Here is a 16306-nt window from a genome sequence, read left to right on the forward strand (position 1 = left end):
ATTGTCAAAAGCTTTACCTTATCCATAGGAGTAAGGGTGGGTTTACTATGATGATGCAGCTCTTTCCCAGTCCTATTTTGAGAGCCTTCTAACCTAACTGGACTATTCATAAAGTTGCACAGTAATGTATCAAACAGTGTTTCTTTGTTATTCATATGGTTTTCCCTGGCCAATTATTTGAGAAGTGGACGGCCTCCTCCTTCTTCCTAGTCTGTCTCAGTCTGTAAGCTGGGCTGATAACTGCACCAGTTGCATCCCGCTGGGTTTGAAACACCAGTGGCTCAGCCATAAAACTCACATCAGCACGTCACCACGGTAGGACAAACCGACAGACAAGTTTGCCTTCCTGTTGGAAACCTCCTACCACCCTTACCTTGGTCCCTGCAGCTGACTCCTCCTCTGTCCAGATTCCTAGGCCTTTTAATCCCTTTTCTCAGGTTCTCCCGCCCTGCTGCTTTGGGTGTGCCTGAGTTCCTCTCCTCACCTGGATCCCTGCAGCTGACTGCTCCTCTGTCTGAGTTCCTGGCTTTTAATCCCCTTTTTCCTGCTCTCCCACACTGCTGCTTTGGGGGTGCTTGAGTTCCTCTCCTCACCTGGATCCCTGCGGCTGACTGCTCCTTTGTCCAAGTTCCTGGCTTTTTTATCCCCTTTCTCCCACTCTCCTGCCCTGCTGCTTTTGGCGTGCCTGAGTTCCCTCTCCTCACCTGGATCCCTGCGGCTGACCAGGGTAGATCCCAAGATTTGCAAGTTCTCAAGTTATCCTGAAGCTTCTGGTCCTGGGACTTTTTCTTTCTTTCTTTCTTTCTTTGTTTTTTAAGAATCTCTAATACACAAGGAGACCCTGAGTAATACAAAGGGTGAATGTGATTGGCTGCTAACCTAAAGGTTGGAAGTTCAGGTCTACCCAGAGTTGTCTTGGAAGAAAGGCCTGGCAGTCTATTTCCAAAAAATCAGCCTCTGAGACATAGGAATGCCCATGAGTCAGAGTCAAGTTATAATGCACAAACCACTTGTCCCTGCCTCTCTGCTGATTTCTACCGATCACTCCTCCCTGACTGATCTGCCCAAGTAGTTGATCTTTCACTCCTAACATGGATGTACTCTATAGTACTTTCACTAGAACCTTAAAATAAACACTCTTGTGTTTACTGGACATAACCCTGATTAAATTAGAATTTTCCAGACAGATAAAATCTTCTGTTTGTTTTGTGTGTACAACCACATGAAACCAGTGTTTCCATTTCATATGTATTTGTATCTAATCTCTGATTTTTAGATGAAGTAATTTGATGTTATTTTCAGATGTTTATACAGTATGGGCAGTATTATCATAGATCATAATAAGTTATATGATTTATTTTTTAATGATTATAATAAATATAAGGAGCTTGGTGGCGTAGTACATAAGGCATTTGGCTGCTAACCAGAAGGTTGGCAGTTCAAACCCACCAGCCAGTCCGTGGAAGGAAGGTGGGCAGTCTGCTTCCATAAAGATTTACTGCCTTGGAAACCCAATGGGGGTTGCTATGAGTTGGAATTGACTCAATGGCAGTAAGTTTCTTTCTGGTTTTTTTTTTTTTTAAAGAATAATATAAAATAAATGTGGTAAATTGGTAGATGGTGAAGACAGGCCAACTTATTAATCATTGACATCAAGGTTTCTTTTTTAATATCTCCTCTGAAAGGGAATTTGTTAATCTCTAATGAGCTTTAGTTTCAAAATTCAAATTTGTATGCTCTATATTCACTGTATAGGAGCCCTAGTGGTGCAGTGGTTAAAGCTCTCAGCTGGAAACCAAAAGGTTGGTGGTTCGAACCCACCAGATGCTCCAGGGAAGAAAGATGTGGCAGTCAGCTTCCATAGAGATTAATGGCCTTGGAAACCCTACCGGACAGTTGTGCTCTGACTTATGACTATGAGTCAGAATCACTGGAGGGCACTGGGTGGATTATATTAACTATAGGAGTTCTGGTGGCACAGTCATTAAGCACTTGGCTGCTACAAAAAGATCAGAGGTTTGAATCCACCAGATGTTCTGGGAGAAAGATGGTGGTAGTCTGCTTTTGTAAAGATTACAGTCTTGGAAACCCTCCAGGGCAGTCAGTTTTACTCTGTCCTGTCAGGCTGCTATGAGTCAGAATTGACTTGATGGCAACAAGTTTGGTATTTTGGTTTATATTCAGTGTGAATCAAACAATAAAAACAAGGTTATTTGCGTTAACATTTCAGATTAAGGCTCAGCTCCCTAAAAGTTCGACTTTAAATTATCATTCAATTTTCTTAACTGCCACAGCTGTGAAATTAAATTTTAGAAAAATCTGAACATGTCTGTTTTAAATGTCAGTTGAGTTTATGGGCATTTAGTGAAATTTTTCAACTGTTTTGAAAGTTTGAAAATTTTCATAATAAAAAATTAGAAAATAAACCTATACTTATCTAGAATTTTGGAGACTAAAGATATACAAATACTCCGATTAGAGTGAAATATTAAATTATCGTTCCTTCACTTGGGGTAGAAGGGGTGGGGAGGGAACACTGCAAAAATAAAAATAAATAAATAACCATTTCTGTAGGTCAAAACTGGTGAATATAGGCACTTTCATTTGATTCAACCTAGTATTAAGGTTGTTTGAGCAGATATATTTTAACATTTTATTTCCTTCCTGATGACTGAATTTGGCATAATTTAAAATTTTATTCACCTTAATATTAAATAGTTATGCTGGTTTAGTTATATAATATATATACATACATACATACATATATATATATATATATATATATATATATATATATATATATATATATATACATATACACACATATATGCACATACCCACACACACACACACACACATATATATATTCATTTTCTGTTGAAATGGAAAACATGAGAACCTGGAAAGTTTCTTGATATTCTGCCTATATTTTGTAGATCAAATGATATCTCCTATTTCCCAAAAGTACACAAATACATTTACAAAATTACCTCAGTTACCAAGATAGATGATTTACTTTTCCTTGGTTTCTTAATGGTTAGCTCTGGTGGTAAATTAGCTAGTTTGCCAATTAGCTGTTGTAAAAAATAATAACAATGCACAGGGCATTTATAATTAAGTGTGAATTAAAGTAAATCACAGGGGCTGGTGGGTTGCTCTAGTGGTGTAGTGTAAGAAGGTTAGCAGTTTAAATCCACCGGCCACTCCTTGGAAGGAAGATTGGGCGATCTGTTTCCCTAGAGATACCGCCTCGGAAATCCAAGGAGGAAACCCAAGGAGGAGTTGCTGTGAGTCAGATCCAACTCGACAGCAGTGAGGGTTGTTGGTGTTTTTTTTTTTTTTTTTTTTTTTTTTGGTGGGTTGTGAAAGCAATTTTTCACTACTGTGCTTTCCCAAATTCCTTCTCTCTACTAAGTTTCTCTATTGGGAGCTCTGGTGGCGTAGTGACTAAGGCATTTGACTACTAACTAGAAGTCTAGTGGTTCAAACCCACCAGCCACTCCTCAGAAGGAAGATTGGGCAATCTACTTCCATAGAGATACTACCTCGGAAACCCAAGGAGGGGTAACTATGAGTCTAATTGACTCAACAGCAGTGAGTGTTTTTGTGAGTGAGTGCTCTCTAAAGTAGTAGCCACTAGCCACATGCAACCACTAAATTCTTGAAATGTGGCTCATGTGACTGGGGAACGGTTTTTAACTTAAATTTTAATAGGTACATTTGGTTATCAAACCAAAACCAAGCTCACTGCCATCGAGTCAATTCTGACTCATAGTGACCCCTTTTGAGTTTCCAAAGGGTGAATCTTTACAGAAGCAGATTGTCCAGTCTTCCTTCCACTGAGTGCCTCATGGGTTTGAACCACCAACCTTCTGGTTAGCAGTCAAATGCCTTAGGCACTATGCCACCAGAGCTCCTTTACATTTGGTTAGTGGTTCCCATATTGGACAGTCCAGCTCTTGACTAGAGGTAACCTCATTTATTTTAGCTTTTAAGCCACAGTTTTCAGACCTGCTCAATTTTCTGAACCTTTTCTAGATTTAATCTTGATCTGTTTCATACTTTATGGGCCATCTTTCCTCTGTGTTGTAGCTTACTCTTAATTCTGTTCACATCCCAGCATTACAGTTTGGTTATTCATTGATGGGTACTTAGGTCGTTTCCATCTCTTTGCTCTTGTGAATAGTGCTGTGATGAACATGGTTGTGCATATATCTATTCATGCCCCTGCTGTCATTGCTTTAGGATATATACCTACTAATGGGATTGCTGGATCAAATGGTATTTCTGTTTACAGCTTTTTAAGGAAGCACATACCATTTCCCACAGTGGTTGTACTATTTTACAGTCCCACCAGCAGTGTATGAGAGTTCCAGTATCTCCACATTCTTGTTGGCATTTGTTATTTTCTGTCCTGTTGAACTCTGCTGTTATTGCTAGGATGAGATATTTAATAGTTACTTTGATTTGCATTGCTCTACTGGCTAATGATCCTGAGCATTTCTTGTGTTTCTTGGCCACATGAATACCGTCTTTGGTGAAGTGTTTGTTCCCATCCTCTGCCCATTTTTTAATTGAATTGTTTGTAAGATGAAATCATTTTAATGTATTCTTTTTGATGTGTTTTATTCCTTAATACATTCATTAGCAGACTATTCTAAAGTTTGGATATTTGGGGGCCCAAGGTCCCTAGATAAAATCAGATCTTGAAAAGAAGGACCCACCAGTGTCTGATGCAGGAAACTTTCTTTGTTGGTTACTAGGGATGGGAGGGAAGAGGAGGAAAATTGCTAGCTGGCAAAGAGACAGTATTGATTTGGGTGAAGGGAAAAGCAGTATACCAAGAGTGAGTGACCATCACAATAACACTAAGAAAAAGGAAGACACAGTGAGGTATACAAGAGGTATAGACAGCAAAGGTAAATATTTTTACATACATAATACTGCATTATCATTAATAATAACAAACATGAATCTACAGGTGGATACATAGGTAGACAGGCAAAATGATCAGGTAGGCAAATGGGAATATTCCCATGAACATATATAGGTTTGGCAGACGATATTTCTACATACATATTTGTATGTGCTGTGAGATTGTCCATATATATATATAATGACGCTAATGGGGCAAAGTTACTACTTAGCCACAGCCAAACACCTTGAGGGAGTGAGTTGCTGGGTCCACGGGCTTGGGACCGTGGGCTTATGCATACCTGCCCTCTGAACTTTCTCCCTACACGAATGCTATCCTTCAGATCTCCCATGGCTGATTGTTCTAAGAAGTGCACCTCCCTGGTGTAATTGTTCACCTCACAGGCCTATTATTTGGCTGGAAGTTAAGCCACGGGAGTGGTCCCCCATGGTCTGGGGGACATAAAACTCAATTGGCGGAATATATTACACAAAAACATTGTTCTGCATCCCCCTTTAGTGAGTAGTGGCTGGGGTCTTAAAAGCTTGTGAGTGGCTCTCTGAGATTCAGCAGTTGGTCTCTCCTCATCCAGGGAAAAGAAGAGCAAAGAAAACCAGAGACATATGGAAACAGTTAATCCAAGGGACTAGTGGAGCATGGGAACCTCAGCCTACATGACCCTAAGACCAGAAGTACTAGATGATGCCCACCTGCCACTGTCAGCCACTCAGAAAGGGATCAAAATAGGAGGTCCTGGATAGAGTCAGAGAAAAATGTGGAGCAGAACTCAAAATCATGAAAAACACCTGGCTTACTGCTGTGATAGAGACTGGTGAAACCTGTGAGACTCTGGTCCCTCATCACCCTTCAGCCTTGAATAGAACTCACCCCCGTGGCTTAACTTGCAGCCAAATAATAGGCCTGTGAAGTGAACAGTTACACCAGGGAGGTACACTTCTTAGAACAATCAGCCATGGGAGATCTGAAGGGTAGCATTCATGTAGGGAGAAAGTTCAGAGGGCAGGTATGCATAGAAAAGAGGGACATGGGGAAAAGGTAACCACAGGGAGGAGTTGAGAAGAGAGCTGTTACATTGTGGGGATTATAATCAATGTCATGAAACAATGCGTATGAACTCTTGAATAGAAAATGAATTTGCTCTATAAACTTTCATCCGAATCATGATAAATAAATTTTTAAAAAGATTTCATCTTAAATCTTCTGTTGAAAGCATTACAAGAAAATCTGTATATTTAAAGATAACATTAAAGAAAAAAAAAGTATATCTGTTGAATAATCACTCACTCACTCATTGTTGTCGAGTAGGATCCGACTTGTAGCGACCCCTCCTTGGGTTTTGAAGGCAGTATCGCTACAGAAGTAGATTGCCCAACCTTCCTTGCAAGGAGTGGCTGGTGGGTTTGAACTGCCAGCCTTCTGGTTAACAGTCAGATTCCTTAGGCACTACACCACCAGAGCTCCCTATTGCGTAATAAATAATAATAAATAATATCTACATTAAATATTCTTGTTATAAAAAAACATAATTTTTAGATATAAAGAAATTTAAGTGTTTCCCTTTCTTACTGGTCTTTTGGTAGGACTTTTTTCCTAATAAGTTATTAGGGTTGTAGGGATGAGAGCTTGTATAAAATACGAATCCCATTAAGGGAGAGCTGCAGCAGAGAGGAGGAGGTTGGGGTCCTAAAGATAAACATCATTTTCTCTTTTAATTTACAGAAGTTGCTGGGTGTGTTTTGCCACTGATGAAGATGATAGAACAGCTGAATGGGTGAGACCTTGCAGGTGCAGAGGATCGACAAAATGGGTCCACCAGGCTTGTCTACAGCGCTGGGTCGATGAAAAACAAAGAGGAAACAGTACAGCCAGAGTGGCATGTCCTCAGTGCAATGCTGAATACTTAATAGTTTTTCCAAAGTTGGGTAAGAAGATCCTAATAAAGAGAACAAATATCTTTGATGTTATATAACTCTTATGATCTCAGGTTTATTTTTAAATGATCTCTATTTTTTGTAAATTTCTTACTCCCTTTTTGTTTCTTCTCTAAATGTCAGACATTTGTTTTGGTAATACTTTATAATATCCTTTAATATATCCAAAATCCATCCATTTGACTATATTAACTCTTTTTATTTGGTTGAGCCAAGAAATAATTTGCATATTTAATTATATGGATAAAATCAAATAGCAAAGCTCTAATAAAAACTGGCTAAAGAGCCTTATTTTCTCATGACAGTTGATGTAGAGGAAAGTAAGCAATAGTATGTATCCTTAATTCTTCTGTTAAGAAATAAAAGTAGAGAAGGGAATAATTTAGTAAAATACAGAATTAAACTCATCCTTGGAATCCGTTTTATGTAGTTATCTTTCATGAAAACTAACCCTTACCTGGGAATTGGTAGGCAAAGAATAAGCAGAGATGTTGAGAATGGGGGCCACACTGTTTAAAGCTTGCTCCACTGTGCCCATACAGTTATAAACTGGTGTCATTCTCTTTATTTGATGTTTGTGCCTTGTCAGTTGGTAAGCATTTTTAATGTCCTTATTTGTAGGCAAGAGGTGTAAGGTTTTGGGGAAGTCAGAAGGAAGGAATTACTTTGGGAGGAATGGGATTTCGGGGTTTAAGGAGAAATTAGAAATAATTATTAGATATATTGTTTTTTCTGGGTGCTATACATTTTGAAGGAGCCCTGGTGGTGCAGTGGTTAAAGTGCTTAACTGCTAACCAAAAGGTCAGCCATTGGAACTCACCAGCTACTCTGCTGGAGATAGATATGGCAGTCTGCTTCTGTAAAGATTTACAGCGTTGGAGACCCTATGAAGCAGTTCTACTCTGGCTAATAGGATCACTATGAGTCAGAATCATAGTCACTGTCAACTTGATGGCAGTGGGTTTAATTTGAGTACATATTGAATCCAGACTCATGTTTTTTTATATACATTTATGTATTTATGTATACATAAATACAGACAATGAAGTCCTTTTCTAATGCAAGAAGGTTAATAATGATAAAAATTCCCATGATTGTATTTTTCTAACAATAATGGATAGGAAGAAATGATAGCTGCAAGCAGTATTTCTCAAGCATTTGGAATACATAGATTATGTGATGGGTCTGCATACACAGTACTGTCTTTAAATAAAGTAAACACAAAGAAATAATCTAAACTTTTAAACTATTAAGATCAAAGCAGTATTTTAAAATAACAGACATCAAAGAAAGCAATTATTGCCTCAGTCTTTCACATTTATATCTGTCTTACTCATGTCAAAGTTAAAGTTTTATATTTAATTGGTTTGTTTTCCTACTCTTTAACTTTAGTAAATTCAGTAATCCCCCTGTTTAATTATAGGATGTTGGGAATAGTAGCAAGTATATAGTGATTCTGTTCGATATTTTAGGTATTCAAATTAAGGATGGACACAAAAATTACTGCAAGATCTCTCTCTGAAAATTACATACAGCATTCTATCAGGTACTGAAAAGTAAGGTGAATATTTTGTTTTGAGAGATGGCAGTAGATAGAATTCTAATCTCTCCTTTTGGTTGTATTCAGTTCTAGGAAATATTTTCAGGTTGAGTGTAGTAAATGAATGTGGTTTTTAAGTATACCTAAGACATTAATTTCTTTCTGGAACCAGGCAAGAGTTGGAAAAGAGTCAAGCTCTCTTCGTTTAAGCCATTTGTTTCATGTTTTGATCTTCATATATTATCCTTAAGAATTGTGATATTTCATCTTCAAGTGATAGTTCAGGCTTTTTGCTATACTGTATGTGTCATGGAATATGGCACTTGAGTAAGCCACTTGAAACCATAAAAATGTTTTATTGATGTTATCAGTGTCATGTAAAAATTTGTTATCCTTCATTTCAAAAGTTTTTGTTAACATCTTTCCTTGTGACAGGATAGAAAAGCAGCCTTATATTTTTTGTCTTACATAAACTTGTTTAGTTTATTGCAAGGTAGTCATGACAAGGCACACAAGTGAGACCTCAAGACATTCATTTAAGCACCAGAGAATCAGAATTAACAATTACTATGTTAGTTTAAATGTTGGATGCCAAGTCTTTAGACTTCAGGCTTTTACCTTTAACGAATGGTCTTGAGAGGCCTTGAATTCAGAGGAGGGTCCCCCATAGCTAGGATCTTATTTCTTCTTTCATGCTGAAGGTACCTGTGCAGGGATTCTAATTGGAATCATAGTCACAGTTTTCTTTGTGTTCTTTAACACTGACTCAGTGATAGAAGGCATGTTGTCAACTGGCAGCTGTTGTCTGTGAATGAAGCTATCTGTGTGTGTGAATTGGCTTTCAGGTGCTGTGCTCTTTCTTGAAAATGGCTAGTGCTCTGGCCATACTGATCTCAGTCCTCCTTCCCAAGCCTTTATCAACATTCAGAAATAATTGTAGGTTAAAAGGAAACACTTTTCCATAACATAAGTTTCCCTTGATAAAAGTCACTTCTATTTCTTGATTTACATATTACATGTATATTTGCCAATGGTTGATTCATACTTTACACACTAGTAGTTTTTTCCACCCAGCCATAAAACAAAATACCTAAACGCATACGTGTGTGATAGTAATTATTCTTACTCATTGTGTACCATGCATGTTACATAGTATCTGGTAGTGTCATCTGATGATGAAATTCTGCCAGTAGATTGTTTCTTTTCTCTCTGAGTATATTTGTCATTAATTTTGTAGCTAACAATAGTTACATCTTTCTTTTTAAAAGAAATCCCTTTGAATATAGTTTTGATCCTTGTTTTTAATGACAAAACTCATAATGGAGGCTTTGATTGGTTTACCAGAACAGCTGAAAATAATGTGAAAGCTTCAGTGGCTTCTTATCTTTATTTTATAATGTTCATAAGACACAGTACAGTGGGAACAAAGGGGTCTCCTAATGGAGACTAATCAATCCAAATTCGTTGGTCATGGCCCATTCTAAGATCACACTATTTTCATTGTAAGATAATTCTGTTTTCATTTATGACATTCTGTTAAATGTATTTTTATCACTTTTTACTCCTTTGAGCTATTAATTATTTTTACTAAATTTGTGTTTTAACACACAAAATATGACAGTAACAAGACACATATTTAACCAGTGTAAATAATTCACATGATGTGAAAGCTTAAAACAGTACTCTCTTCAGAACTTAAAAAGAATTTCTTTGAAAGTCATAATTAATCTTTTCAAATCTATGAAATATGTGTGATCAAAACTTTTATCACTTTCTCCTCAAACTGCCTGCAGACTACTTGATAGATTGCCAAGGACCATTGGTCCCTAAGCCACACTGAGAAACACTGGCTAGAAGAAGGAATAAAAGACACAAGAGAAGATGCAGAGAGGAAGAGGTGATGGTTAACATTCTATGGAATGATCTCTGTGTAGCAGGTATTAAAAAAAAAAAAATGGTTTGCATATGGTTTTCATATGGATTTAGCATTGGCTGTCTAGATAGCCAGTTCTGCATCTTTTCTGGTATTGAGTGGTGGCAGGGATAGAGTGATGATGATAAATACATTTTCTTAATTCTTAATAAGGGAATGTGTTATGCACAAGTGTGAAAAAAAATAGAGGACACACCAGAGTTTCATCCCTCATACTATTTGCCACCTGTTTTACCGATTGCTGTCAAGTCTCCAACTCGTGGAGACCTCTTGTGTATGAGAGTAGAACTATGCTTCATAGGATTTTCAACCAAAAAAAACCCAAACCCATTGCCATTGAGTCAATTCTCACTCATAGTGACTCTAGGACAAAGTAGAATTGCCCCATAGGGTTTCCAAGGCCTAATCTTTACAGCAACAGACTGCTACATCTTTGTGCAGTGGAGCAGCTGGTTGGTTTGAACCACCAGCCTTTTGGTTCACAGCTGAGCACTTTAACCACTGTGAGTTTTCAGTAGCTGATTTTTTCTGAAATAAATTGTTAGGCCTTTCTTCAGAGGCACCTCTGGGTGAATAAGAACTACCATCCTTTTAGTTAGAAGCTGAATGCTTAACCATTTGTACCACCCAGGGACTCACCACCCATCTTAGAGTTTGCTTTCTTCTCTCTTCTGTCTTCTATTGAGTTAGGCCAGTTGTATGCATATAGCTACTTTAAAACATTGCTTTTTGAAGGGTGGTCCAAGGACCAGCAATATTGGCATCATCTGGGAGCTGTTAGGAATATAGAACCTTGGGTTCTATCCATTTTACTGAATCAAAATAATGTATTTTAACAAGATCCTCAGATGATTTATATACACATTGAAGTTTAAGAACCATCATTGCTTTAAAATACAAATCAGCTGAAAAAATAATCCTCCATAAAAATAAAGCATTTCCATAAAGTTTGAGACCTGTGGCAATGTTGTTTAGCTAAACAGAACAATTCAGAGAGTGTATCTCAGAAGTAGAGATCTTGACTCTACAACACCCAAGGGTCGAAGGGACTGATTTCACATTAGGTTGCTTTTCTTTTGTTAGTATCTTTTAATGATGTTTTGTAATTTTCAGTATTTAGTTCTTAAATTTTTTTTTTTTGTAATTTTTATTGTGATTTGGGCAATAGTTCTTAAGCCTATTTTGTTAAGTTTATTCCTAAGTATATTATTATTTCTGTTGCTATTGTAAATGGAATTTGTTTTCCTGATTTTGTTTGTATTGTTCATTGTAAATGTATAGAAACAAATATTTTTTTAATATTGATCTTGTATCCAGCAACCTTGATGAACGATTTAGTAACTCTAATAGTTTTTAATAAACATCTTTGGATTTTTTAGATACAAAATCATAACATCTGTGAATAAAATACTTTTACTTCTTTTTTTCTAATCTGGATTCTTTTATTTCATTTTCTTGCCCAATTGCCCTGGCTAGAATCTCCAATACAATGTTGCATAGAAGTGGTGAGAGGAGACATCTATGTCTTATTCTTGATCTTAGAGGAAAAGCATTTCATCTTTTACCATTAAGGATGGTATTAACTGTCAAGTTTTTCACCGATAACGTTTATCGGTTGAGAATATTCTCTTTTATTTCCAGTTCATTGAATATTTTTATCTTGAAGGGTGTTGGATTTTGTCAAGTGCTTTTTCTGCGTCTATTGAGATGATGATGGTTTCCGAGGCAGTATCACTACGGAAGTAGATTGCCCAACCTTCCTTCCAAGGAGTGTCTGGTGGGTTTGAACTGCCAGCCTTCTGGTTAACAGTCAAGTGCCTTAGGCACTACACTATCAGAGCTCCTTGTTCTTTATTGTACAATGTCCTTTATTGTACATACAATGTATGTTACACTGATTGATTTTCATGTGAAACCAACCTTGCATTCCTGGGATAAATTCCACTGGTCATGGTATTTAATCCTTTTAGATGTTGCTGGATAGGACGAGGCAATCTACTTCCATAGTGATACTGCCTCGGGAATGCAAGGAGGAGTTGCTATGAGTCGTGTCCGACTCAATGGCACATAACAACAACAACAAGTATTTTGTTGAGGATTTTTGTGTCTGTTCATAATGGGTATTAGTCTGTAGTTTTCTTGTGATGCCCTTGACTGGTTTTGGTATCGGAGAAATACTGAATTCATAGAATTAACTGGTAAGTGATCCCACCTTTTCTATTTTCTGGAAAAATCTGTGAACAATCAATATTAATTCTTCTTTAAACACTGGATAGAATTCACCAGTGAAGCCATCTGGTCATGGACTTTTCTTTTCTGGTCCTAAAAAGTTTTTTTGGTTATTAATTTAATCTCTTTACTTACTATAGGTTTATTCACACTTTCTGTTTCTTCTTCAGTCAATAGCAGTACTTTGTGTATCCTAGTGATTTGTTCATTTCATCTAGCTTATCTAATTTGTTGGCATATTGCCATTTAGTATTCTTTTTATTTCTGTAAGGTTGGTAGTAATATTCTTTCCCTGATTACTGATCTTAGTAATTTTAGTCTTCTTTTTTATTTTGGTCAGTCTAGCTAAACATCCCTATTTTCCTATTCTCTATTTATTCATTTCCATTCTGTTGTTGTTGTTATGTGCCATCAAATCATCTCCATCTCATAGTGACCTTATATACTACAGAATGAAATACTGCCCAGTTCTGCGCCAGCCTCACAATCTCTACTGTACCTGAGCCTGTCACTGCAGCCTCTGTGTCAATCCATCTTGTTCAGGGCCTTTCCCCTCTTTCGTTGACCCTCCATTTTACCATCCATGACACCCATCTCCAGAGAACAGGCCCTTCTGACAACATGACCAAAGTAGATGAGACAAATGCTGGCCATTCTCACTTCTAAGGAGTATTCCAACTCTACTTCCTCCAGGACAGATTTGTTCTTTTAGTAGTCCACAGTACTTTCAGCACTTTTCACCAGCACCACAACTCAAAAGCATCAACTCTTCTCTGGTCTTCCTTATTCATTGTCCAGCTCTCACATGCATATGAGGCAACTGAAAACACCATGGCTTGGGTTAGGCACATCTTAGTCTTCAAGGAGATATCTTTGCTTTTCAGCACTTGAAAGAGGTCTTTTGCAACAACAGATTTGCCCAATGCAATACATTTTTTGATGTCTTAACTGCTACTTCCATTGGCATTGATTGTAGAACCAAGTAATAAGAAATCTTTGACAGCTTCAGTCTTTTCTCTATTCATCGTGATGCTGCTTATTCATCCAGTTGTGAGGATTTTTGTTTTCTTTATATTAAGATGTAATCCATACTGCTGAATGTAGTCTTTAATCCTCATCAGTAAATGCTCCAAGTCATTCTCACTTTCAGCAACCAAAGTTGTGTTGTCTGCTTATCTCAGGTTGTTAATGAGCCTTTCTCCAATCCTGATGCCATATTCTTCTTCATATAGTCCAGCTTCTTGTGTTACCTGCTCAGCATACAGATTGAACAAGTATGGTGAAAAGATACAACCCTGACATGCTCCCTTCCTGTTTGTAAACCCTGCAGTATCTCCTTGTTCTGTTCAAACGACAGCCTCCTAGTCTATGTACAGGTTCCTCATGAGTACAATGAAGTATTCCGGAATTCCCATTCTTCTCAATGTTATCCACAATTTGTTATGATCCACACAATCAAATGCCTTTGCAAAGTCAATAAAACACAAGTAAACAACTTTTTAGTATTCTTTGCTTTGAGCCAAGATCCGTCTAACATCAGCAATGATGTCCCTCATTCCATGTCCCCTTCTGAATTGAACTTGCATTTCTGGAAGTTTTCTGTCAATATACTGCTGCAACTGTTTTTGAATTATCTTCAGTAAGATTTTACTGTTGTGTGATATCAATAATAATGTTCGATAATTTCCACATTCTATGAGATCACCTTTCTTTGGAATAGGTACAAGTATGGATCTCTTCCAGTCAGTTGGCCAGGTAGCTGTCTTCCAAATCTCTTGGCATAGACAAGTGAGTGCCTCCAGCGTAGCATCTATTTGTTGAAACATCTCAATGAGTATTCTGTCAATTCCTGGAGCCCTGTTTATTCACCAGTTCCTTTAGTGCACCTTCAGCTTCTTCGTTCAGTACCATTGGTTCCTGATCATATGCCACCTCCTGAAATGGATGATCATCTGCCTGAAATGGATTATCATCTGCCAGTTCTTTTTGGTATAGTGACTCTGTGTATTCCATCCATCTTCTTTTGATGTTTCCTCATTATTCAACATATTGCCCATGGAATCTTTCAGTATTGCAATTCGAGGCTTAAATTTTTTCCCCAGTTCTTTCAGCTTGAGAAATGCTGAGCATGTTCTTCCCTTTTGGTTTTCTAACTCCAGGTCTTTGCACATTTCATTATAATAATTGAGTTTGTCTTCTCAAGCTGCTCTTTGAAATCTTCCATTCAGCTCTTTTATCCTGTTGATTCTTCCCTTTGCTTTAGCTACTCTCTGTTCAAGGGCAAGTTTCAGAGTCTCTTCTGATATCCATTTTGGTCTTTTCTTCCTTTTCCATCTTTCAGTGATCTTTTGCTTTCTTCATGGATGATAATCTTGATTTCATCCCACAATTCCTCTGGTTTTTGGTCATTTTTGTTCAGTGCATCAAATCTGTTCTTTCAGTGGTCTCTAAATTCAGGAGGGATATAATCAAGGTCATATTTTGGCTCTCGTGGACCTTTTTTTATTATTATTATTTTTTATTGTGATTTGGGTGAACGTTTACAGAACAAATTCATTTTCTATACAGCAGTTCACACACACTTTCTCTCATGACATTGACTACAGTTTCCCACTTCCTCCCCATATTTACCTCTTCCCTGTGTCCTTCCCTCCATGCACTCCTCCCCCTGAGCTGTCTCCCTGTGCATACACAGCCCTTCTATTCTCCCATGATTATTCTCTCCAAGGAGTGTATCTACCTAGTGTAAATGTTCACCTCATATGCCTATCTTTTGTTTGGCTGGAAGCCATAGGAGTGGGTTCAATTCTAGACCTGAAGGGCAGCAAGGGCCATAGTCTCAGTGGTTCCTCAGGCTCTATCAGCCAGCACACCTGGTCCCTTTTTTTATCCCCCCCAAATGATTTTGAGTTTTGTTCCATATTGTTCTCCCACTCTATCCAGGATCTCCTACATAGATCCCCCTTCTCGTGGACTTTTTTTAAATTGTCTTCAGCTTCAACTTGAACTTGCATGTAAGCAGTTGGTGGTCTTTTCGACAGTCAGCTCCTGGCCTTGTTTTGGCTGAAGATACTGAACTTCTCTGTCACCTCTTGCCACAAACGTAGTCAATCTGATTCCTGTGTATTCCATCTGGTGAAGTCCACATGTATAGCTGCCGTTTGTGTTGTTAAGAAAAGGTATTTGCAATGACTAAGTCATTGGTCTTGCAAAATTCCATCATGCGAACTCTAGTATTATTTCTATCACTAAGGCCATATTTTCCAACTACCCAGTGATTCTTCTTTTGTTTCCAACTTTTGCATTCTAATCACCAGTGATAATTAATACATCTTGATTGCAACTTGAAGTTGACTTCAGACTGTAGAAGTTGATAAAAATCTTCAATTTCCTTATCTTAGGCTTTGGTGGTTGGTGCGTAAATTTGAGTAACAGTAGTATTAACTGGTCTTCCTTACAGGCATATGGATATTATCCTATCACTGACAGTATTGTACTTCATGATAAAGCTTGATACATTCTCTGTGATGATGAATGCCACGCCATTCTTCTTCAATTAGTCATTCCCAGCATAGTAGATCATATGATCATGTGATTCAGAATGGCCAAAACCAGTCCATTTCAGCTCACTAATGCTTTGGATAGGACCTCTGGTAGCATAGTGCCTAAGGCACTTGACTGCTAACCAGAAGGCTGGCGGTTCAAACCCACCAGCCACTCCTCGGAAGGAAGGTTGG

General features: G+C 37.8%; 1 protein-coding gene across 1 annotated transcript in view; it reads left to right on the forward strand.

The window, feature by feature from the left end:
* The window catches only part of MARCHF5 (membrane associated ring-CH-type finger 5), a 70754-nt gene that overhangs the window by 29117 nt on the left and 25331 nt on the right, over window positions 1-16306 (forward strand). Inside the window, exon 2 of the mRNA XM_042782366.1 lies at window positions 6650-6858. Coding sequence (XP_042638300.1) covers window positions 6650-6858 — 209 coding nt within the window. The remainder of the gene's footprint in view (window positions 1-6649; window positions 6859-16306) is intronic.

This window comes from Orycteropus afer, unplaced genomic scaffold (genome assembly GCF_000298275.1).
Source record: "Orycteropus afer afer isolate SDZICR_OR568_19922 unplaced genomic scaffold, OryAfe1.0 scaffold00293, whole genome shotgun sequence".
Taxonomy (NCBI): domain Eukaryota; kingdom Metazoa; phylum Chordata; class Mammalia; order Tubulidentata; family Orycteropodidae; genus Orycteropus; species Orycteropus afer.